This window comes from Benincasa hispida, chromosome 12, assembly GCF_009727055.1.
Source record: "Benincasa hispida cultivar B227 chromosome 12, ASM972705v1, whole genome shotgun sequence".
Lineage (NCBI taxonomy): Eukaryota > Viridiplantae > Streptophyta > Magnoliopsida > Cucurbitales > Cucurbitaceae > Benincasa > Benincasa hispida.
The window spans coordinates 16,704,310-16,730,417 of record NC_052360.1 but is presented as its reverse complement, the minus strand read 5'-3'; the positions used below and the strand labels follow the sequence as shown (position 1 = coordinate 16,730,417).

Sequence of the window (26,108 nt, the reverse complement as noted above, 5' to 3'; positions counted from 1 at the left end):
CATTCCAAGGATTTTTTTTTTCTTTGTCTGATATAAATATTATTTTTTTTTTTTTTACTTTTAATTTTGATTCATTTTGATGTTGGTCCTTTCACAATATTCATTTAGTCCATATATTTTAACTTCTATTCCTTTTAATCTTTACACTTTTTTGAAATGTTGATTTAAATCTCAACATTTTCAAAAAGTGACAATTTTGGTTATTTTCATTTCTTTTTTCCTCACATTTTTTCATTTCAAACACTGTGTGCTGGTTAAGAACTTCTGTTGTATATAAAATTTTGTTGATAAGGACTAAAGTTGTCCATTTTTCCAAGTATAAGGATCAAAATAAGCTTCTTTAAATTTTAGAAGTAGAGATGTTTTCTTTATGATAGATGGGAGATGTTTTCTTTAAGATAGATGATAACTCGAATCTATTCTAGAATATTACATCACAAATACATGAGATTATTTGATCAACCTAGTACATGAAGATTAAAATTAGGGGTGTTCATGGGTTGGGTTGAAAGACTTTTTAGACCCAACCCAATTATTCGGTTTGTAAATTTCTTCAACCCAAATAACCCTTATTAAAAAATGAACCCAACCCAACCCATCCATGAAATATTTGGATTGGGTTGGTTCGGGTTAATCGGATCATTTATTTAAAATTTTATTCTAAAAAGAAACAAAATGTAAATATGTAAAAATCTAATTTAATTATTTTCATATATTGAATTAAGATTAATAACTCAATTTTCAATTTATATAATGAAAATTTTCTTTCTAAAGTGCAAAGAAACCACTTTTAAAAGTTGTTGAAGAATAAATTATTCAAAAAATATTGAAATTAAATAAAATTAAAATCAATATATGTATAAATAATTGTGTTATAAGTAACAAAAAAATATATTTTAAAGAGAATAATAAATTCAGGTTGGTTTGGGTTATATTAGGTAAACCCATGAACCAACCGAACCCATAAAATTTCATTTATTTGAACTCAACCCAACCCAAATGATTTGATAACCCAACCCAAACCGTGGGTTGGGTTGGGTTAATCGGTTTTTTCATATTATCAGATTTTTTGAACACCCCTGGTTAAAATGTTTGACTACTAAGCAAGAGTAAGATTGAAACATACTCTATATGGAAGTAGGGAGAGAAGTTAATTTTAATCACTGATTTTCTTCTCTTTCTATAATTTTATTTTTGCATAATTTTTTAAAAGGTATATAATGGATCTTTAAACTTTCAATGTTCTGTCTAATAAGTCCCAAACATATTAGAAATAAAATGATGAATATGATTGAAAAAATTTTCTATTAGACACACAACATTGAAATTTCATAAACCTATTATACACAAAATTGAAAGTGCATTTTTAAAAGTTCAAGAGTTAAATAGACACAATCTATAAAATTGAAAGTCTGGTGACATTTTTTTAAGTTCAAGGACTAAATAGACACCCGTGAAAGTTTTGGATTTAAAGATTTATAAAATAATTTTTAAAATTCATTGACTAAATTGACAAACCTGAAAGGTTATATCACTAAACTTATAATTTAATCTAAAAACTATTAGGTTAAATTTTTTTTAAAAAAATACTCTTAGATTTTATCATTTATTTCAAAAATATCCACTATTTATTTTTTAAAGTTATAATATTATCCATAAACTTTTATAAACGCTTCAAAAATAATATTCTTGAAAAAAAAAATGTTTAGGTCATCGCCACAATTTTAAATTCCGACTTCCGTTTGATATTCTAAAGAATTTTTATAATTGGAGAATAATTTTGAAACTTGAAGGAAAGTCGAGCTACAGTAATAATTGAATTTTTTTTTTTTTTTTTTTTTTTTTGGGTGAGTTCATCAACCAGGCCCTATAAATGTGTACATATGGGCTCGAAACTCCACCGTCCTGTGATTTCCATTCAATGGCGAAAAACGGATGTTCCCAAAGGCCAACCATTGTTGACGCCCTATCATATGTCACGAGAGTGAGGGAAAGATTTCAGGAAAACCGAGAAAATTATGAACATTTCCTTCGAGTACTCCAAGATTTCAGGGCCCAAAGAATTGATACTATGGAACTCTGCGCAATAATAGCGCACTTGTTTCGAGACCACCCAGATCTTATTTGGGGCTTCATTAATTTCTTGCCCAGAGGATGATCAAGATCCACCTCCATAAATACAAGTAATAGTAGTAATAATTTTGGGGACCAAGGGAAAATTTTGATTGTAATATTTTAGTCTCTCAACAACCAATGTTGTGCGAGGGAACTCTATTATATCGCCTATCTTCTTCTTCTTTCTGCAAATTCCTGTTTCACTCTGCAACTTATGGCGTTTTCTTCACTGCCCATCTTCTTCTTCATCATCTTTGTCTCCATAATTATCCCAATTTCTCATTCCATACCCCTCATTGTACTGCACGGTATGTATCTTCTTCCGCTCTTTTCTTTTAATCTCAAGTATATGTTTTTGTATGTGATGAATCCTTTACGTTTCTTGTCAACTGGGTGTGTTTAGATTCTACTGTTTGAACTTGCTGGATGAAGAAATTGGTTGTTTGGAATGGATGATTGTTGTTTTTGTCAAAAGGGCATTTCCAGGGGATGCGGATGCTTGGATGGTGAAGTTTGTTTTCTGGGAATTACTGTTCTTGGTTGAATTGTTTGGTTGAAATTAGTTCTTGGATGAATCTTTGAGACGCTTTCCCCCTCCCCCGCGTTTTTTAAATGTTTATTGTTAACCTGTAGTCTTTAACTTTTTTTTCCTACTTCTTGATTTGTTTTTCTTTATGGTTTGTCAGTTGATTTCATGAAGTTTGTCCAATTTAAGTTGCAACGATGCTCAGAGTGCAATTGGAGCCATTTCTTGGCTTTTGTACTAGATTTGAAATGGTCTGTTTTTGTGTTCAGAGTTGAGATTTTCTCTCTGTTACAGGCATTGGAGATAAATGCTCAAATAAAGGCATGAGGAAATTTACTAATTACTTGAGTGATAATTCTGGTGCTAAAGGACATTGCATGTATGCCTCTCTAAGGACCTTTATCTGTTTTCTTTACATCATTGTTTGCTTCAACTGTGGTTGTATGACTGGTTTGTCCATCAGTTTTCATGTAAAATGCCCTAGTTTTCATGTAGTAGGTGTGCCTCGAGCTCAACACGATCACTCTTTCGTCTAATCGGAGGGCCTCACCCCTCCATCTGGTAGAGGAGTAAGAGTGGGATGTTATCGAACTTGAGGTGGAATTGCTTCAGTGATGCTTAAAACCACACCTCTTGCCCCAATAATTTGATCAAAACTCAAAAGAACTTTATGTTATAGAATATTTTTTCAGTTCCAGTTCTTAATTTGCACGGTTCACATTTATTTGTCCTGACATACGTTCGTCTTTGTGCTATTTGAAGACATGAAAGGGCACAAAACTCATTTTAAATAGACGGCCAACGTTATTATTTGCCATAAGCAGCAAAGTTTTCCATGATATAAACTAATATTAATTAACATGTTCATATTAACTTGTCATAAGATTGCTCTCATTATTGATTGAGCTCCTTGAGGTCAAACCAAGCTCAGGAAAGTTTCTTATTTAACCCTTTCTTTTAATAGGGTAACTTAATTGGTCGAGCAGTCATGGAGTTTTGCAATGGAGCTCCTCCTGTGAGAACCACTTTGATTTGATTTATGTTTATCAGAATGGTTGGCTTTTTCATAATTGACTCTAATTTGTTACTTTTCTGCAAATGGAAATAGGTTCAGAATTTCATTTCTTTAGGCGGTCCTCGTGCTGGCATAGCCTCTTTTCCACTTTGTGGTGTAAGAATTGTTCTTGCGTTTCCATCTTTCATCTTTTCAGATATGGATGGTTATATTTTCTTTTATTGAAGGCCTTGAATATATTTGCAGTCTGGTATTTGGTGCCTACTTGCAGACAACCTGATGAAGTTGGCTATCTAATCGGATATTGTACAAGTATGTCGCCATCTCCAGGCTTCCTTAAACTTTATGGTTTTATGTAAACTGTCAACAGATCAGAGTCCGCTTCGTTGTTCTGTATAGTTTGGTTGTTTTAATCATTCATAATCGACATGCTCTTCTCTTATTATGGTCTTGCAGAATTCTTTGGCTCCCAATGGTTATATTAAACTACCAAATGTGAGTGGCTTTTATTTCCAATCAAGATATGATTCATTACATTTCCGATTTCACAAGGATCCTTCTTTTTTCTTTTTCCAGGATATTCCGACTATTTGGAGCACCTTAAATTTCTCCCAAAACTCAATAACGAGCGGCCCGATGCCAGAAACTCGACTTACAAGGAGCGTTTTAGCAGCTTAAAGAACTTGGTACTAATCATGGTCAGTTTGACATATTTACAGAGTTATTGTTTTCCATTTATTATGTATACATTACTGCATCCTGACAATGAAACTTATCGAAAAATAGGGAGAGTTTGATTCGTTGAACTGTCCAAATCAATTTTTGGGAGGTTCGAGTTCCTTGAAGACCTCAAGACTTCTGCTAACAAACTTTCCTTTTAACCTTTCTTTTCTGTGGAACGAGATCGTATGAGTATGGATTAACGTTGACTGTCGTTTGTTTTCAAGTGTCCTGCTGTATGAGGGTGACTCGTCTTGACATTGTCTCGACTTATTTTCGTGCAGACAAAGCTTTACATGGAGGATTGGATTGGAATGAGAAGCTTAGATGAAGGTGGAAGAGTGAAATATATAAAAGTTGCAGGAGGCCATCTTGGAATATCTTATAGTGATGCAAAAAAGTACATTGTGCCTTACTTGGAAGAGGAACATCAGCCTCCTCATTTTTATTTACAAATTAAAACAAACAATGTTTCTTTGAGTTTAGCTTAGAGAGGGAGAGAGTAATTTCAAAGCTGCAATCAAATAACCCTCAACCCTTCTTTCTGTTTGTATGTTCAAATACTATACTTTTATACAATAATAGACTATTTTTTCAATCTGTTTTCTTGTTAGATCACTCCATTTGTAAGAATTTTGAATTCTATTAATAAATCCATATTTCCATAAAATCAAGATCTCGATATTTCACTTGTTCATTTTATATATAAAATAATTGAATATGATTTGCAGAAGTTTAGAATAAATTTAATAAAAGTGGTTCATAAGATGAAAGATTTTAGATAAGTAATTGAAGTTAGAATAATGAAAAAATGAGGGGGTGCAATGCAATTTCATAATATATATATCATATAACCCATGAAGGAAGATCAAGTAGGGTTTTAAACTAAAGCTGGTCAAAGTCTTTGAGGGATTATTTTTAGGTTTAATTGCACATGCTTCTATTTGAAACTAAATTACAATGAACTGAACAATGTCAACCATTCAAAGATACTATTAAAATATATATAACATTGTGACTGATCAATAGGGGCTTTGTAATATACATAAATAACTCTTTTTTCAGACAACATAAATAACATTTTGTAAAGGTACATCATCAAGTCTTAGGCTAAATTTAACCTTAGTCTTGACTTAAATTATATGGTAAAATATCAATTCATACCTTTAAATTTTTGGTTTTATCAAATTAAAACTCCAAATTAATATTTATAATAATTTAAATCCTAATTTAATTTCGTAAGTGAATCAATTTGTACTATTTGTTAGTGATGTTAGGGAAATAACTAGGTAGGAATGATTGAAAAGGGAAAAGGGATATTAGCCTAGTGATCAAATTGAAACAAAATTCAAATCTCAATGGTAAATCTGTAACATTTTTGAAACTTAGGGACTTAATTATAATTAGACTCAAAACTTAAGGACTAAAACTATTTTTTTTTAGTTTCGATAACTTGTGATAATGTCTATTAATTAATTTAGAATAAATATGAAGTGAAATTTTAAAATTAATTTTAATAATGATGAAAAAATAGTGAAACTTAATTGATTGTAATTATTTTAATTCTTTTAAATTAATTGTAGATGTTTACACTAGATACTAAAAGTAAGAAGATATGATGAATTCTTAACCAAAAACAAAAAACTACTTGCATCTTTCTTAAATATAATCGTTGAATTCTTAACCAAAAACAAAAAAAATAACATTTTGAAAGCTATTTTTTTTAGTTCTCAAAATTTGGCTTGGTTTTTTAAACCATAGGTAAAAGGTAGATAACAAAAGAATAAATTTGGATGTAGAAATAATATCCATAGGTTTAATTTTCAAAAACAAAATGATTACCAAATAGGGCCTAAATAATCTATTCGACAATTTTCTATATATAAATATGGAATTTAACGTAACCAAAATACTATTATTTATACAATCAACAACCCTACAACATACTTTAAATGTCATCGGTCTTATAATAAGTCGGAGGTAGTTGTTGAAGTTGATTATTGAAGAGGATTTTCACCAAAGTTTATAGTCGGAGATGATTGTTGGAACCCGAAGTTGGTTACTTGAAGGTAGTATTGGAGTTGGTCGTACGAAGGTGGTCTGGTCGTCGAAGTTGATCATTGAATATGATTTTTGTTGGAGTTTGTAGTCGGAGGTGGTTGTCAGAGTCCGATGTGGGTCGTACAAAGGTGGTATTGGAGTTGGTCATTAGAGTTCGCCGTCGAAGATAGTTGTCGAAGCCCAGAACTGGTCAACGAAGTTGGACATCAAAGTTGATCATTAAAAATGAATTTTGTCTGAGTTTGTAGTCGGAGGTGGTTGTTGGATCCCAAAATTGGCTGCATGAAAGTGGTATTGGAGTTGGTCGATAAAGTTTTTCGTTGGAGGTAGTTGTTAGAGCCTAGAGTTTCATCGGAGTTGATTGGGTGAAGGTGGTCGTCGAAGTTAATCATCGAGTGTGATTTTTATCGAAGTTTGTAATCGAAGGTGGTTGTAGGTGTTGGAGTTGATGCTCTAAATCTCGTGAGTTTCATAGTTTGTAAATTATTTGTATACGAATTATTTATTTGATAAAATAAGATGTTATTTTATTTTACATTTAGTTTACATTAATCCAACTCCAATAAACTGATCATAGGTTATTTGATGTAGTTTAAATATGTATATGGTGACATACAAGTGGATCATGTATAAGTAATAACATAAATGATCTGTAGTAGATAAGGTTGGGTACCTTATCCTAGTGACACTACAAATACGACCCATTTTATAATTATTACAATTATTGTAAAGTATTACAAATGATCTGATTTTGATCATTCATGGAGAGACATGTGAGTACGGGTATCATAAACAAAGAGTTTATATAAGATCGGACCACGAAATTATTAGTCTCTCTTTATAACACCATTACTTAAAAGACTTACATTTCGCTAGAATGACCATAGATAACTTGACCTTAATCCTAAATGAGTTATGAACTTCTGCCTATGAGGGCGGTCTTTTGATCTATATAGGTGAGAATGATCAATTTTATCGACTCAATGTGTCTTTCCGTTGTTAGGGTAAGTAGATGAACTTCTGCCTACGGAGTTGGGAACACAACTACACAAGATGGAATTCACTTCTTTCCGTTATTAGGGTAAGTAGATGAATTGCTCCTTAGAGGTTGATTTCGGGTCTTAAACAATGAGGCGTCTTACCCTCTCACTGATCATAGAGGGGTCTCGTTATAGTTGGACTATGACTAATTGTTCATTAGAGAAATCAGTGGTACTTAACGAGTTAGATGTAACTACAGGAGTAAAACGACAATTTTGACCCAACTATAGTCACGAACAACTTGTGAAGGGTCAACTTACTGTTGATTGGTTATATCCAATTGACAAAGAAATATATTTATAGTGCAAAGAGTGTAGTATTCGGTTTTTACTAGGGTGACTGACAATTAATGAATGTTGATTAATTTAATTAAAGAATTTAATTAATTAATCTCGTATCATTAAAGCTTCTAATATGTAGGTCTATAAAGTTCTTGCTAGCTCAATAAGGGTTAAATAAGAATCAATTAATTTTGGATTAATTCGAATTGTTCAAATTAATTAAATGGAACTAATTGTATGAGATGCAATTAATAAAATGTATATGGTTACGTTAATATAAAGTTTAATGAGGGAGATAAATATTTGAATATGATTCAAATATTAATTATATGAATGAGATTCATATAAAACTATAGGTTAAAATTAATATGAATATAATTCCTATTAAAACTGTAGCTTATATGAGAGAATATAAAGTTAGGTTATATTTTATATAAGAGAATATAAATTTAGGTTATATTATATATGATATAATATAATATGAAATATGATATAAAGTTTATATAATTATATTATTTTAATATAATTAAAATGTGATGAAGAGAGTTATGAAAAATAACTCCCATCATCTCTCTCATATGCAGGTTTACATAGGGAATTTATGGTGGAAGGATGCGTGTAATACATAGTGAATTCTTTCTGCAATAATTTCTTCTCTTCTCCTTCACCAAAATTAACAAGACAAGCCCACAACTCTGCCTTAATTCTCACCTTGAGAATAGTGAGAAAGTCGCTTATGGTTGTATCAAACAGTCCCTGTGACCTTTGCTGTATTCGTGAGAAGTAGATGAATTTGTAATTCTAGGAAAGAAAAACATGAAGACAGATTTTCTTCAAGGGCAAGTTTTCTTATCTTCCCTTCCTCTCTGTTAATTTAGACCACATGCTTAGACAAAATATTGTTTATCCTCCTTCTGTATTATTTTCTCTGGTTTTATGTTTTGTTCCAAAAAGAAATCACTCACACAAGGCAATCAATCGCTTCCGTATCGGGAATTTGGATCCTTCAGAACTTAGAGTTGGTCACATAAATGTGGTTGTCAGAGTTAGTCGTTGGAATTTGTTGACAGAAGTGTTTGACGGAGCCTGGAATTAGCCGTCGAAGTTGGTCATCGTATTGTTATCGAAGGTGGTTATCGAAGTCCAGAGTTGATTCAAAGAGTGTTGCCGCGACACCCATCAATAGTGGTCGATGGGTGGAACGATTGAAAACATCGAAAGGAGGGAGAGTTGAGGTGAGTTGGTAAAATATATCAACTCGACTCCACCAACATTTAAAGTTTGTGGGCCAAACATTGAATTAGTATATTTTGCCAACTCAACTTAACTCATGTTGGTGAGTCAAACAAGTTCTTAGGGACTTAACTGAAATTAAATTCAAAACTTAAGGACTAAAAGTGTGATATTTTGAAATCTAAGAACCAAATTGAAACTATACCCAAAACCTAGGTTTTTTTTCCTCTCTTGATTTAATTTAAAATTTTTATTTATTAAGTAAGGTTGTATTTCGCAAACTTAAAAATAGATTTAGTCCATGCACATTTAATTTTTTTACTTTAAAAAAAGTTTAAAAAGTCTTAACTTTAATTTTTGTGTCTAGAAGGTTAGTCAACTTAAAAAATTGTCTACTGAGTCTTTAAATATATGGTCTAATAAATTTCAAACATATTTGAAAGTAAAACTTAAATTAAGAAAACATATTGAAAGTAACTAAGACCTATTTGGTAGGAAATTTAAAAATAAGGAATTTAATGAAAACCTAATTGTATTTCATGTTTTCATAAATTTGTTTGGTAGCAAATCCAGAAATTGGATTCTAAAACAAGTATTTAAAAAATGTTAGATACTAATTTATAAATCGTAAAAGTAGTTATAATTATTTACTAAATATTAATTGACAATAAGCTTTAATTAATTTATTTTTAAATATGCTTTAGGTTAAAAAAAATTGTATAATTATTATTTTGTAATATTACATAATTTATAATACATTACATAGTTTATAACACGATATATTGTATTTCCAAATATTTTTATCTTTATTTAATATAATTCTGGACTTTAAATTCTAAAAATTCAAAATTTGGATACAATGAAAAACATCGAGAAATAGAATTTGGATTGTCATCAAACACATATTTGTTGAACACAATAGCTTTTGAAAAATGAGTATGGGATAAGTTGATTTGAGAGAAGCACTTGAAATCAACTTTTACAAACAAAAAAAAAATGATTTTTCAGTATTTAATTGTTAATCTCTCCCTAATTTGTATAATACTTAAAATTACCAAAATACCCTCACTGGTCCAATACCTTATTTCCACCATAGTTGCCGCTGCTACCACTGCCCTCCATCGGCCACCTCCAACGACCACCATCGGCAACCTACTCCAGTAACAAACCCCAATGGTCATCATAGGAATATGTCTACCAACGAGTGTGATATGGTAGGTTCGACCTAGTGAGAGGAGTTGAAATGAGAAGATAACTCTAAAACCATAAAGAAAATGTTAGATCAGAGAATTTTATAAATAGAATGCGAATACCCCAAAGGAAGTAAGTCCAATAAAATTAAATTGAGAAATCAAGGGACTCATCTTAAAATCGAACCATGTTATCTAATAATAAATACCTAAATTTTGTAGTTTCTGTTTAATAAGTCCTTGAATCAAAAGATAAAATACAATCTGAATGGACAACCAAATAAAATATTTGAGATATATATATATTTTGATAGAATAATCAAGGACCTAACACAAAACTGAAAACTTAATTCAAGATATATATATATTGGCTTCAAACTCGAGCATCCTGTGATTTCCATTCAATGGCGGAAGAAGGAAGTTCTCAGAATTTAACCCCCAAGGATTCGCTATCATATCTCAAGAGAGTGAGGGAAACATTTCAAAACGAAAGAGAAAAGTATGAACGTTTCCTGCGATTAATTCAAGATTTCAAGGCCCAAAGAATTGATACTGCGGAACTCTTTGCAACAGTAATGGACTTGTTTCAAGACCACCCACATCTTATTTTGGGCTTCAACATTTTCTTGCCCAAAAACTGTGAGATCATTCTTGCACCCCAGGACCAGGAGGATGATCAAGATCAAGATCCACCTCCACAAAACAAATAATAGTTGTAATAATTTTAGGGACGAAGAAAAAATTTTGATTGTGATTTTTTAATCTCTCGACAACCAATGTTGTGCGAGGGAACTCCATAATTTCACCTATCTTCTTCTTTCTGCAAATTCCTGTTTCCCCTGCAACTTATGGCGTTTTCCTCACTGCCCATCTTCTTCTTCTTCATTTTCGTCTCCATAATTATCCCAATTTCTCATTCCATACCGTTCATAGTACTCCACGGTATGTATCTGTTTCCTCTCTTCTTTTTTTTTCTTCAATCTCAAGTATATGTTTTTGTATCTGATGAATCCTTTACGTTTCTTGTCAACTGGGTGTGTTTAGATTTACTGCTTGAACTTGTTGGATGAAGAAATTGATTGTTTGGTATGGATGATTGTTGTTTTTGTCAAAAGGGCATTTCCAGAGGATGTTTGTTTTTTCTGGGAATTACTGTTCTTTGTTGAATTGTTTGGTTGAAATTAGTTATTGGAGGAATCTTTGAGACGCTTTACCCACTTCTTGATTTGTTTTTCTTTATAGTTTATTCAGCTGATTTCATGGAGTTTGTTCAAGTGAAGTTGTAATGATGATCAGGGTTCAATTGGAGCCATTTCTTGGCTTTTAGACTAGATTTAAAGTGGTTTATTGTTGTGTTCTGAGTTGATATTTTTCTCTGTTGCAGGCATTGGAGATAAATGCTCAAATAAAGGCATGAGGAAATTTACTAAGTACTTGAGTGATAATTCTGGTGCTAAAGGATATTGCATGTATGCCTCTCTAAATACCTGTATCCATTTTCTTTACGCCATTGTTTGCTTCAACTGTAGTTGTATGACTGGTTTGTCCATCGGTTTTCATGTAAAATGCCCTGGTTTGCAGAATTGTTGTAGGTGTACCTCGAGCTCAACGAGACCACTTACGATTGCTCTTTCGTCTAATGGAAGGGCCACACCCCTCCGTCTGGTAGAGGAGCAAAAGTGGGATGTCTAGTTGAACTTGACGTTGAATTGCTTCAGTGATGCTTAAAACCACATCTCTCGCATCATTAATTTGATCAAAACTCAAAAGAACTTTATGTTATATAATCTTTTTTCAGTTTCAATTCTTATTTTGCACCATTCATATTCATTTTCCTAGCATACGTTGAATACATTTTCACCTTACATGGTAATAATCTTGGTCTTTATGCTGGTTGAAGGAATGAAATGGCATAAAACTCATTTTAAATACATGGCCGGAATTTATTTGCAATAAGCACCAAAGTTTCATTATATAAACTAATCTAAATTAACGTTTTCATATTAACTTGTCATAAGGTTGCTCCTCATGATTGATTGAACTCCTCGAGGTCAAACCAAGCTTGGGAATGTTTTTTGTCATCTGGTTCATTTCTGAATGTCCCTGTTGTTTTCTCAAAGTTGTTTTACCACAGAATCTTTGTGTGCATTGATAGAGCTTAATCCATCTTCCTACAGAGAAATTGGCAATGGGGGGTGGGATTCATGGTTTATGACCCTTGAAGAGCAGGTTAGATAATGTGTAATATGAATCGATCATCTTGAGATTAAGATGCGTTTGAGTTGTGACGTGTCTGTTTTCTGTTCTGCAGTCTCAAATTGTTTGCAACAAGGTGGTATAGATCTCCAGCTGGTTTTTGCCCCAATTGGATTTCAACAGCTATGTTAACTTGCAACTAGTTCGTTATTATTACTACAGGTGAAGAAAATGGAAGATCTAAGAGAGGGCTTCAATTTTGTTGGTCTTTCCCAGGTAATCGATTCATGAGGACTTGAGAACTTTACTTGAGAACTTTAGTTTAACTCTACACTTCAAATCAGTATAGCTTTTTTTCTCATTTTCAATCCATGCACAATGTAATGTGCCTGAATTTCTGAATGAATAATGAAACTTTTAAGCACGAGTGACCAGTAGTTGTTTGGTCAAGAAATTTCAAACTTAATGTTTCTGTGTTCTACTGCTTGCTGTCTTGGAATATTACTGCCTCAAGTTGTTATCCTTGACTGACATTTGTGTCTTTTCCGACTGTTTTACGTTCATTTTTCTCTCTTTAACTTTTCATAAAGCAGTAATGATTAAATCATTCCTTGTTCTCTCTATTTACTAAAATTAAATTCACTCTTGGAGTAAACCTTTGATTGTTTTGATAGGGTAACTTAATCGGCCGGGCAGTTATGGAATTCTGCGATGGAGTGCCTCCTGTGAGAAACACTTATGATTTGTTAGTTTTCGGCATGGTTTCCATTTCCATAACTGACTCTAATTTGTTTCTTCTCTGCACATGGAAATAGGTTCAGAATTTCATCTCTTTAGGCGGTCCTCATGCTGGCATAGCCTCTGTTCCACTTTGTGGTGTAAGAACTGTTCTTGCTTTTCCATCTTTCATCTTTTCAAATATAGATTTTTTTATTTTTTATTTTTATTGAGGGCCTTTAATATATATATTTGCAGTCTGGTATTTGGTGCCTACTCGCAGACGACCTGATGAAGTTAGCTATCTACTCGGATGTTGTACAAGTATGTCGCCATCTCCCAGCTTCCTTAAACTTTATGGTTTTGTGTAAACTGTCAACAGATCGAAGTCTGCTTCGTTGTTCTGTATAGCTTGGTTGTTCTAATCATTCATAATTGACATCTTCTCTTATTATGGTCTTGCAGAATTCTCTGGCTCCCAGTGGCTATATTAAACTACCAAATGTGAGTGGTTTTTATTTCCAATCAAGATATGATTTCATTACATCACCAAGTTCTCAAGGATCCTTCTTTTTTCTTTTTCCAGGATATTCCTGACTATTTGGAGCACTGTAAATTTCTCCCAAAACTCAATAACGAGCGGCCCGATGCCAGAAACTCCACTTACAAGGAACGTTTTAGCAGCTTAAAGAACTTGGTACTAATCATGGTAAGTTTGACGTATATTTACAGAGTCATTGTTTTCCATTTATTATTGGTTCTTCTGTATTCTTTATCTTGCTATCGCACAGAATTACATTAAGGATAGTTACTGTCTTTCACTTTCTAACAGTTTGAGGATGACACTGTTCTGGTCCCAAAGGAAACATCCTGGTTTGGATATTACCCGGATGGAGAGTTTGAACCCGTTTTACCCCCACAACAGGTACTTGTTGACCAAATGAATACTTAGATTTCAGAATATCCTTGAGATTGTACAAGCATTTTTTGGTGCCAAAACACCACATATCTTGGCCACAAAAAGAGGAACACGCACACGTATAAGGCACGGTAACATTGTATTGTCTTTGCAAACACATATGATATAACATCTCTGAATCTCGGCTTCATGACGAAATCCTAAAAGCACTGATGATACTGTTATTTAGATTAGCTATAGCCCTATATAAAGAAATTATGGATGTATTGTTACCAAAGTCCATTTAGGGATATTTAGTATTTTGTGGTTTATATGTTACTGCATCCAGACAATGAAATTTATTGAAAAGTAGGGAGACTTTGATCCGTCAAACTCCCCGAATCAACTTTTGGGAGGTTTGAGTTCCTTGAAAACCTCAAGGCTCCTGCTAACAAACTTTCCTTTTAGCTTTTCTTTTCTGTGGAACGAGATTGTTTGAATATGGATTAACATCGACTGTCGTTCTTTTCAAGTGTATTGATCCGTCTTGAAATTGTCTTGGCTTATTTTCACGCAGACGAAGCTTTACATTGAGGATTGGATTGGATTGAGAAGCTTAGATGAAGGTGGAAGAGTGAAATATATAAAAGTTGCAGGAGGCCATCTTGGAATATCTTATAGTGATGCAAAAAAGTACATTGTGCCTTACTTGGAAGAGGAACATCAGCCTCCTCATTTTTATTTACAAATTAAAACAAACAATGTTTCTTTGAGTTTAGCTTAGAGAGGGAGAGAGTAATTTCAAAGCTGCAATCAAATAACCCTCAACCCTTCTTTCTGTTTGTATGTTCAAATACTATACTTTTATACAATAATAGACTATATATTTTTTCAATATTGGTTGTTATTTCTCTCATTCTGTTTGCTCAAAAGTGACCCCATGTTCTTAATTTACCCAATTTGCATGTGATTTTTTAATTAGTAATCTGTTGTGTCAGTTCAAGAAATTTGTTTTTGGAAATAGATAATTGAAACTTAAATTTGAAGAAATCTACAAACAACGGTTGTCAAATATTGGGATATTCCATGGACATTCTGGGATTAATTATATCATTTTTTGTATTAATTATATGGAGATTCTCGAGTATTCTGGGATATCTTTACTCTCAAGAGTTTTACATTTAATGACATTATTAGTCCATTCTTGAGTTTCTCTTATTCATTCTTTGTCCCTCTGGTCCTTCCTTCTTTTTCCTTTTAACATCAATGATAGTCTGTTTCTTTGTCCCTCTGGTCCTTCCTCTCAGTTTGCTAATCAAACGCGTCATTAACACCATCGATGCCACACTTCAGCAACATTGGAGCTCCAAAACAAAAGGAAGAAGGAGAAATCGAAAACAAGGATGAAGAAGAAAACCAAGGAAAAGAGGAGTCTATCAATAACCATCATAACCAACATGATATGATAGATGCCATAGTTCAGCTGATGTTCCTAGACGAGGCTGTCCATTTCTCTCTTTTTTTTTTTGTTAAGTTGGTTTTTTTACCAACTCATCCCAACTTTTCCTCCAACTCACCCCAAATCTCCCTCCAACTCACTTTAAATGGCTCCACCCATCGGATGAATGAGCTCCAACAACCACCTTTGAGGAGAACTTTAGTGATCAATTCTAACAACCACTTTCGTACAAGCAATTACTACTACCACCTTCGTGCCGCTAACTCCGATGACCAACTCTAGGCTCTGGTAACCACCTTTGATGATGACTCCGACAACCACCTTCATGTGGCCAATTCCAATGACCAACTTGGACTCCATAAACCACCTTCAGCAACCAACTCGAGGCTCTGACAATCACTTTCGACGACAACTCTTACAAAAATCACCTTTGATGATCAACTCCGATAACAACCACCTCTAACAACTTGAAGGGATTGAAATTCCCCGCAGCAGAAGAAATCGTGTCCTAATTTTAATTTTACATAACAATAATTAGAGGGCAGAAACACGGGATAAACAAAATTAACTAAACATGCTTTCTACTGTATAAGAAGAAGAAGAAGGGTTAGCATAGCACATACTTATTGAAGATCTATTCTTCACATTCCTCTCCATAACACATCGTCTTCTCCCGATCTCATGAACTCAACATCCACGAACACAGGAACAGACACCACCAATCAGGGACAAGAATCGTGCAGAGTTGTGAACTTACTCAACTTTGGTAAAGGAGGAGAGAGAGCTTGAGAGATCTTTATGAGAAAACCAAATTTTGCAAAATCTCATTTTTCAAAGAGAGAACAAGAGGAAAAGAGGAGTTCAAGAGAGTACACTTTGTATTCTCTCTTTAGTGAGCTCTCCCCTTTAACATATAACCTACCGTTTATACTATATCACATATGATATAACCTATAGTTTTTATATAAATCATGTTCATATCATTTAATATTTGAATCACATTCAAATAATAACTCCTCTCATCAAACTATATAAATTTAATATGAATCATATTCATATTAATTTTAACATATAATTTCTATATGAACCATATTCACATCATTAGTATTTGAATCATATTCATATATTTATTTCTCTCATAAATTTAATATGAATCGTATTCACATTAAATTTTTAACATATACGTTTTATATGAATCATATTCAAACATTTATTTCTCTCATAAAACTATATAAATTTAAATGAATCATTTTCGCACTAGATTTTAACATATAATTTTTATATGAATCATAAATATTTATTTCTCTCATAAAAATGTATCAACATACATTATATTGTATAATGTATCAATATATATTATTTAATTGTATCTTATACAATTAATTCCTTTTAATTAATTTGAACAATTCAAATCACACCAAAATTTATTTCATTCCCATAAGTCCTCATTGAGCTAACGAGGGGACCTTATGGACCTATATATTGAAGTTTCAATTACATGAGATTAATTGGTTAAACTCTTTTAATTAAACCAATTAATCAACATTCATTAACTGTCGGTCACTCCACTAAAAACCGACAGCTAAACTCTTCGTACTATAGATAGATTTACGTGTCCATTGGATATAACCAATCAACGGTGCGTTGACCCTTCACAAATTACTCATAAGTACAGCTTGGTCAAATTACCGTTTTACCCCTGTAGTTATATCTAACTCCTTAAGTACCATTAATCCCTCTAATGAACAATTAGTCATAGTCCAACTATGACCGAACCCCTTTCGGGCCAGGAGAGTGTGAGGCGCCTCATTGTTCAAGTCCCAAAATCAGCCCTCAAGGGAGAAATTTATCTTCTTACCTTAACTATAGGGAATGAGTGAAGTTTTTCTTGTATAACTGTGTTCCCAATGTAACTGTGTTCCCAGCTCTCCAATCAAACGAATCCCCAAAATGGTAGGCTTATTGAGTCGACGAATCTGGCCACTTTCACCCATACAAATCAAAGGATCGCCATCATAGGAAGGAGTTTACAACTCACTCAAGATTAATGTCAAGTCATCTATGGTCATCCTGGTGAAAGTCTCTTCTAGCAACGGCATTATAAATAGAGACTTAACATTTCGTGGTCCAGTCTTTATACAAACTCTTTTGTATAAGATACCCCTACTCACATGACTACACAAGAATAATTAGGATCAGATCATTTGTAGTACTTTACAACAATCGTAACAACAACAAAGCGGATCGTATCAGTAGTGTAACCAGGATAAGACACCCAACCTTATCAATATACTACAGACCATTTAGATTATCACTTAAACATGATCCACTTGTATGTCTCTACATACATGTTTAAGTTACATCAGATAACCTTAAATCTTAGGTTAATGGGTTATTGCACAAGTAATATAAACTTAATCAACCATTGATTCAACTAATATAAAACTACGAGGCTTTAGGGCATACACCCCAACACAACTAACACTAACAATCATCTCATGTGACCAACTCCGAGGAAGACCACCTTTAATGAGAGCCTTAATGACAACCCTAGTTTTTGTGAACATGTAAATAGACCCTTAAATTTAATGATAACCTTATTTTTTGTGCATGTTCAACTCATACGTTCTACAACCTTTAAAATATATTATAGGGTTGTTGGTTATATAAGTAATAGTATTTTGTATACAATAAATGCAATATTTATATGTGGAATGGCAGTTACTAAAAGAAAGACTATGCTATCCTTTTGTAACTTTCTTGTTTTCCACTTTTGACTTTCATTTTTTACATCCATATAATGGTGCTTACTAAAAGAAAAATCGTAATAGAAAATGTATTTTCCTTCATTTCTTTGATAATAAATTAGTTGTTGCGATGATGTGATTTTATAGGAGTTATTGAACAAGTTGCGTTGATGTGGTTTCTTTTATAATAAATTAGTAATGTTCTGCCTCCATTTTGTCTTGGTATTTCAATCTAATTCATTCAGGACCTTTAAAATTATATTGTACTGTGTTTGATTTTGATTTAGTATGCACTTAGTTTCATTCTAATCTAACTATAGTTTATTATTTTACTTATAAGGCCCAAACTCAATTTCTCCAATGATTAGTTTGAGGTCTATTAGTTCAAAGTTCGGAGTCTACTTTTTATAGTCCAGCTTTTGTTTAGTTGGAGAACAATTTGTGATGTATTGAATGTTGTTCATTGTTATGCATTTTTCTACATGTACATAAACATTTTTGTGGACATTATTATTTCATTTGTAAGTGGCAAATTAGACAACCATAAAAACTAAGTATAAAAATGTTTGAACAAAAAAACGTTTACAAAAAACAAGTTTGCATAAAAAAAAATCATTTTGTTGTATTAGTGTAAAATGTAAAAAATCAAACGTTTTGAACAAAAAAGGAAAAGATCATTAACCATAAAAATTAAAATTCATATTTGAAAAATGGGCAAAAAAAAAGATAAAAATTTGTTTTGTTTTGTTTTTTTTTTAATTAACATTTATGTTTGAGCTAAAATTAATTGAGGGTTAAAAATTGAGGTTTAGAGAAGAGAAAATATTCATTTTATTGGAATATGGCTTCTTTGAGGATATAGATAAAATTGTTATGCAATTGAGTGTTCAAATTGTGTGGTAAAACTATGTTATATTTTTCAAGAAGAAAAACAAAAAGTTGTTCAGCTTTTAAGCTTCTTCAATGTTCATGATTGAGGACTAAGTAGATGTAAAAAAAATCATTTATTTGGAATATCTTTCCTGTTTAAGAATGGAAAAAGAATACATTATGTAATTGAGTGTTCAAAAATTGAATTCAAAATTTGTGTTAATATATGTTTACTTCGTAGGAATTTGTTATGTATTAAGAATGGGGAGGAAATTAAACATTTTTTAGTATTAAAACATTTAAGAAAATATGTATGTAGTTGGAAATAAAAAAATATATATATAGCAAAAAAATCTAAGACAAAATCAATTTTATTTAGAAAAATTGTACCGTATATCCCAACTTAACTTTGCAATCCAAATATAAACTTTACCCGACTCGATTCGACTCAACTCAACACCCCAAACACAACATTTTAATTCAACTCAACTCAACTCTACACCCCGAACACAGGCGATCTAACTCCACACATAATCTAACTTCTCAGATAACAATTACCAGCTCAATTTAACTCAACTTTGCATGCCAAACATCCTGAGGGGCTGTTTGGTTTAAGGTTTTATAGATGCTTGTAAATAAATGATGCCTAAGAATAGGATACCTGGGAATATAATGTTAAATCGAAGAGGACTGTGTTTGGCTGTCCATGGGAAATGTTATTAGAATTTTATGAAAAACTATGTTTTTATTTAATATATGAAATTAAGCATGAAAATATTTTATAATTTTAATAGACTAATTAATTAAGCAATAGATATAACTCAATATATCGATTAAAAAATTAATTAATTAAGAATCAATAATAATTTTAATTATAAATATGTAGAAATTGAGTAATTTATAATTAAAATTAATTAATTAATATATTTAAGGAGCATCATATTAATTATAACTCAATACTTAATCATTTTTATAATTAATTAAGGTTAATATTAGTAATTTTGAATTTAATTAAATAATATAAAAAAATATTTTAATAAACAATATATTATATAAAAAGTTAAATAAGATAAAAAAATATATATATATATATATATATATTTATATTAATAGAGAAATCTAAAAAAAAAGTTTATTAAAAATAATATGTTAATAATAAATGAAGTAATATAAATTAATCACAATAAATAATCAAGTAATTATAAATAATCAATAATGATTATATGTTCATAAAGAAAGATAAAATTAAAATTACTCTCAATAAATAATCGATTGATTATTGAAAAAATAAAATAATAAATTATTATTATTTAGGAATGAATTTTGGTACAAACTAAATTTAACTAATCTTAGTTTATTAAATAAATATACTTAAGATATTGTTAATTAATTAATTAATAATTTATGTAAAAAAAATAATTATATTCATTTAATAAATTTTTATTGTAAATATTTTAATGATTCTAGTCGATTTATTCAAATAAATACTCATTAATTTTTTAAAATTAGTATTAATTAATTAACTATATTTCAAATAAAAATATATATATAATGAAAAAAAGAGGGAGGGAGAAAAGAGAAAATCTACGATTTTGAAAGGAATAGAAACCCTAAATATATTTGCAAAAGAACTAAATTATTATACCACAAAATCGGTTCAGAACTCATAGTAGAAAGCAACTTTAAAATGTGGAATAAAATGAGTAATTAAATTGATATGCTAAAATCATAGAATCTTTTGCAATGAAAATATATTTGATTTAATGCATTTTCGAAAATGATAATTGTTTTTTAAATCACGTATAATAAATGAAATAAATTAATAAAATAGGATTGAAATATCACTTTGATCTCTATATTTTGAAGTTTGTCCAATTTTAATTCATGTAGTTTCAATAAATCTTAAGTTTAGTCTCCAATATTAGTTTATTATTGATTTTTTAAAAATTATTTTGTATTTATTAGAATTTTTACTATAAATTTTGAAAATATATTCACACATCATATTTCTTTGCAGGAAAGTTTTTATTATTATTCAATCAATTTCGATAAAAATTAACTTTAAAAGACTAGATTTAAGATTTATTGAAAATATGAGGATTAAAATTAGACCATTAAAAATATATGACTAAAAATTGAACGAACTTCGAAATATAAGATGAAAATGGTGTTGTTTAACCTAAAATCAGTTTGTATTGAATGTGGAGAGTATACTACAAAATAAATCTAATTATGTGAATTGTGAATATTCAAATTTTTTTACATTTTTAAGGGTTAAATTTCAAAAACCACCTTTGAAGTATAGTGATAGTTGCATTTACACTCAAACCTTCAATTGTAAAAATTAAGCATTCAAATTTATACAGAAGTTACTTCAAACTTACATAGTTAGAAATTGGGCCCCAAATATTTAGACTCTGTTTAGTAACCATTTTGTCTTTTTGTTTTAGTTTTTTAAAATTAAGCCTATAAACACTACTTTCACCTCCAAATTTCTTCCTTTGTTATCTATTTTTTACCAATGATTTAAAAAAAGATGCCAAATTTTGAAAACTAAAAAAATAGTTTTTAAAAACTTGCTTTTGTTTTTGGAATTTGACTGAGACTTCAACTATTGTACTTAAAAGATACAAATCATTGTAAAAAATTAGGAGATATCTCATTTATTAACCATTTGGTTTTTTATTTTTAGTATTTTAACATTAAGCCTACAAACCCCCCTTCCACCTCTAGATTTTTTTGTCTTGTTATCAACTTTCTAACCATGTGTTTTAGAAAACCAATCTATTTAAAAACTAAAAAAGTAGTTTCTAAAAACCTTTTTTTGTTTTTAGATTTTAGCTAAGAATTCAACTATTGTAATTAAGAAAGATGCAAACAACGGTAAGAACATGAGAGAATATATTTTCAAAAACTAAAAACGAAAAATGAAATGGTTTATCAAACAAAACCAATTTTTAATTTAATTTTTTGTTACTTATTTTAATAGTTTGAGAAGCTTTAAACTAAGTCCCATTGAACTAAACTTTTGAATCTTCCACGGTGATTGATCTAATTGGTGACTAGAGTTAGTCGTTAGAGTTAGTCATTAGTGGTTGCAATAGATTGATAGAGTTCATCTCGGGAGGTGGTCGTTGTCCGTGTTAGCGGTTAAAGTTGGTTGTCAGAGTTAATCGTCAAAGGTGGGTGACAAAGATAGTTACAAGAGGTTAGTGGTCGAAGGTTATTGAGCTGAGCTGATTGCTAGAGATGATTGGTTGTTGGAGATGGTTGTCCCGGGAGGTGGTGGTGGTCGTAGGTAGTTTCATAAACTCATTTTTTTTTTAGAATTATTTTTTATGGTTTACAAACACAAAACTTTTTCTCAAAATGTTTTTTTTCCAAAAAACAAACCTTCTGAAAGTTAAATGAACACACCCTTTGCTAATTTTGTATCACTCTACCGTCCAATTTCTAGCATTTTCCCAAATATTATGTGATAGGGACAACGACCATCCAACTATCTCCACAATGGTATGATATTGTCCACTTTGCCCGTAAACCTTCACAGCTTTATGTTTTGTTTCACCCCGAAAGGCCTCATACCAATAAAGATAATTGTCTTCACTTATATAGCCATAATCGTCTCCTTATCTAACCAATGTAAGATTTTGATCACATTCCAACCATCTCTCCCTTGTAAAAAAGACCACATAGTCTCCCTTCAAATAGTCCTCCATTCGTCTCTCTTCTCTAGACTCACTCCTCTTCACCAAAGAACTTCGCCTATCCAGTAGAGTTCAACAACAAATCACAACATGACTACTTTCGAGGCTCTACTACATCTCTGTTTAGCACTTGAGAATTCTACCAGCATGGTTAAGTTGAGGGCATGACTCTGATCAACCTAAAATAGACAATATCGTATTATTATGATATAGTTGAAGGATTGTTGTCCCTATCATTATAGATTTCTTTTTTAAAGTAACGAGACGAAACAATTTCCTTATTCCATTTTTTAAAGTCTAATTCGATGGGGGTTTTTAATTTAAATGATGTAATTACACAAATGGAACCATTTGAAAACTCATATTACACAAGTGTCAACTGTCGAGTTTCTACAAAATTGACATTTTGGCCAATGGCCCAACCAGTTGAAACTCAATATGACTTTTCAATGTTGCACATTGAATTAAGATCACATTTTTCCAGTAAAAACGTAATGAATCAATAATAATTGAAAAGTTGACTCCAATGAATTATTTTTGGTGTTGTTTACTAATATCCTACATCCGTACTGACGTTTTGATGTTCATTTCCAAATCCGTAATAAAAAAGACAAAATGATTGATGAGTGAATGGTACTCAAATCAATTGCGTCTTGAACTACATCATATCGTTACCATTACCATTGTTGTTACTATTTCAAAAAGAAAAAATATAAAGTCATCTTTACTGTTACCGTTGAGAAATTTTAATCTGTTAGCATTGAGAAATTTTAATACAAACAAGAAGAAGAAGAAGGAAATGCAAAAATAGGGTTGTATACTAGTGTTAATTAAAGTAATATTAGTAATTGTAATTAATAATAAAATCATCAACCTTTCATGAAACATTTCAATTATGGAAACAAATATATAGAATGAGAAAATTGATACGAGGGTAAAAATGTAAGAAAATATGGGAAAACTTTTAATGTAAAGTTAAAATTGAAAATGTACATAAAAATTGATACTTGAACACTAGCGGTGAATCTAGAAATTTGTATCACCAAGATTAAGGGAAAAGATGTTCGTTTGGTCTCTCGATTTCAAAATATCACATTTTTATCTTTGGATATTAAGTTTTTGTTACCACTTGTTTCTTAAATTTTAAAATTTACACTTTTAAGCTTGATTTTTTTCGCTAAATAGACATTTTATAATTTAAAAGAATTATAATTAACTAATTTTTAGTAATTTTCATCACTATTAAAACTAATTATAAAATTTCTCTTTATAATAATTTTAAATTAATTAACTGAAAACTAATGTCAAAGACCAAAGTGAACATCAACAAAGACTTAGAAGTAAAAGTGCACAATATTGAAGCTTAAGGACCAAATGAATACTCAAAATTTAAGGGTAAAATTGTAACAATTTGAAATCTAAGAACCAAATAGAAATTAAACTCAAAATTTGAAAGTAAAAATGTAAGATTTCAACCTAGAAACCAAATACAAAAGTTTAGAAACTAAATATATATTTTCACGTTTATATAAATAAAATTTTAAGTTTATTGATAAAAGATATTTGGATAATTGGTTTAAATAGTAAAATTGCTTAAAATATTTTCAAGGATAGCAAAATGTCATTGTCTCTCAATGCTAGACTGCAATACACATCTATCACTAATAATAATAGATGTCTATCGTAACCTATTACAGTGACATTTTGCTATATTTATAAATGAGTCGACTCATTTATAATTACAATGACTCATTTTTCCTTATTTGAAAAGAGTTCAAAATATTTTAATTAATATTAATTAAAACAATGATACAACATTAAATACATTGATTTTAATATTGAGGTTAATTTTTTTTTTTTTTTTAAAAAAAAAAAGGTTAAGTAACATTAATTACAAAACAATAATTATCCACCGAGACAAACAATGAAACTTAGTACCATTAATTAATGTGTTGTTAAATAGAAAAGCTTTTTTTCAAGATGTTTTGCAAATACGGTTGTTCAGAACAACCGAATCCAAACAGTAAAAGTTGAATTTTCTTTTGAATTACGTACCTATTGAAATATTTATATGTATATTTGTCTTGGGATTATTATGATGTATTTATTTAAAATTTGTAATAAATATTATGAATATTTTATAATTAACATTTGAATTTTATAAAATTTTAGTTATTAATCATGTTTTATAGATAAATTTAAATATTTAAAATTATAATAATAATAATGTTACAACCCAACCCGAATTTTAAGATTGAGTTAGGTCAGATTAGAGACTATTTTGGATATTTTAGTTTTCAAATTTTAATATCAAACAAATATATTATAAGGATCATTCACTCCACATGTGCTAACCGTACCAAAGAATCAAAGACTAAATTTTAATTCAAACCTTTACATAATAACTCCATTTTACTCGCAAAAAATAACAAAATCTGAATAAATACTTATAATAATATATGAATTAACACCAACACGATAACTACGACATTTATGTAAATTGACCAATCTAATAAATTGCGTTGGTCCATCGAGCATCATAATTTTTTAGCATATTTTATTTTAAAAAAATAGTAATAAAGGGGAAAATACACTATATGATTCTAAACCTACTTTCGTAAGTTTAGGTATTGAACAATAAATGAATGTGGTTAGAGATGGCAATAATTAGATTTGAATTATTAATTTGATCTAAATCGTAGTTTAATTTTTCTAATTTCCTTTTTTAGTTTCATAATTTGAGACATTTTATTTTAGTCTTATGAGTGTGGCACATAAGATTTCTATCCTTTAAAATGCACCATAGAAATTCAACACTGACACACATTTGATAGAAAATCCAAAAGGCAAAATAAAATTTTAAATAAGACTAGGTCTAAATTAAATAGTTTAATAATTCAAATACTTTAACTCAAATTTGACTTCCAACCTAGGAACTTTCCAATCAAAATCCAACAACTACCTGTTAAAAACAACTAGAATCCTTGAATTCAATTATGTACACATTTTTAGGCCAGAAGATAAAAGAAAAATCAATTCATTAAGGCATTATTTGATAACTATTTTGTTTTTTAAAATTAAACCCATCGACACTACTTCCACTTCCATATTTTTTCTTTGTTATCTACTTTGTACCAATGGTTTAAAAAATCAAGCCAAATTTTGAAAATTAAAGAAAGTAGCTTCTAAAAGTTGTTTTTGTTTTTTTTAGTTTGGCTAGAAATTCAACCATTATACATGCAAATCATTGCAATGAATGGAGAGAAAATAGGCTTAATTTTCAAAAATAAAAAACAAAAAATGAAATGATCCAGTAATCATGGTAAGAAGCA

The 26,108-nt window shown here is 30.5% G+C and overlaps 1 protein-coding gene and 1 pseudogene across 1 annotated transcript; both read left to right on the top strand.

Annotated features, from left to right (window-relative positions):
• The first annotated feature begins 2,390 nt into the window (after positions 1–2,390).
• On the top strand, positions 2,391–4,989 carry LOC120067418 (annotated as a pseudogene).
• A 5,907-nt stretch (positions 4,990–10,896) lies between these two features.
• LOC120068502 (palmitoyl-protein thioesterase 1-like) lies at positions 10,897–14,888 on the top strand. The gene is made up of 12 exons (XM_039020292.1): positions 10,897–11,124; positions 11,567–11,651; positions 12,360–12,411; positions 12,494–12,514; positions 12,601–12,654; positions 13,053–13,103; positions 13,194–13,256; positions 13,354–13,419; positions 13,561–13,599; positions 13,682–13,804; positions 13,928–14,020; positions 14,571–14,888. The coding sequence occupies exons 1-12, from the start codon at positions 11,031–11,033 to the stop codon at positions 14,775–14,777; spliced, it is 948 nt and encodes a 315-aa protein (XP_038876220.1). The 5' UTR covers positions 10,897–11,030; the 3' UTR covers positions 14,778–14,888.
• The last annotated feature ends 11,220 nt before the right edge of the window (positions 14,889–26,108 follow it).

Bases quoted from the DNA above. Each gene is read 5' to 3' on its own strand.
- LOC120068502 (XM_039020292.1), top strand. From the start codon at position 11,031: ATGGCGTTTTCCTCACTGCCCATCTTCTTCTTCTTCATTTTCGTCTCC. The intron at 11,125-11,566 runs GTATGTATCTGT...TCTCTGTTGCAG, and splicing joins ACCGTTCATAGTACTCCACG to GCATTGGAGATAAATGCTCA. The intron at 12,412-12,493 runs GTTAGATAATGT...TCTGTTCTGCAG, and splicing joins TTATGACCCTTGAAGAGCAG to TCTCAAATTGTTTGCAACAA.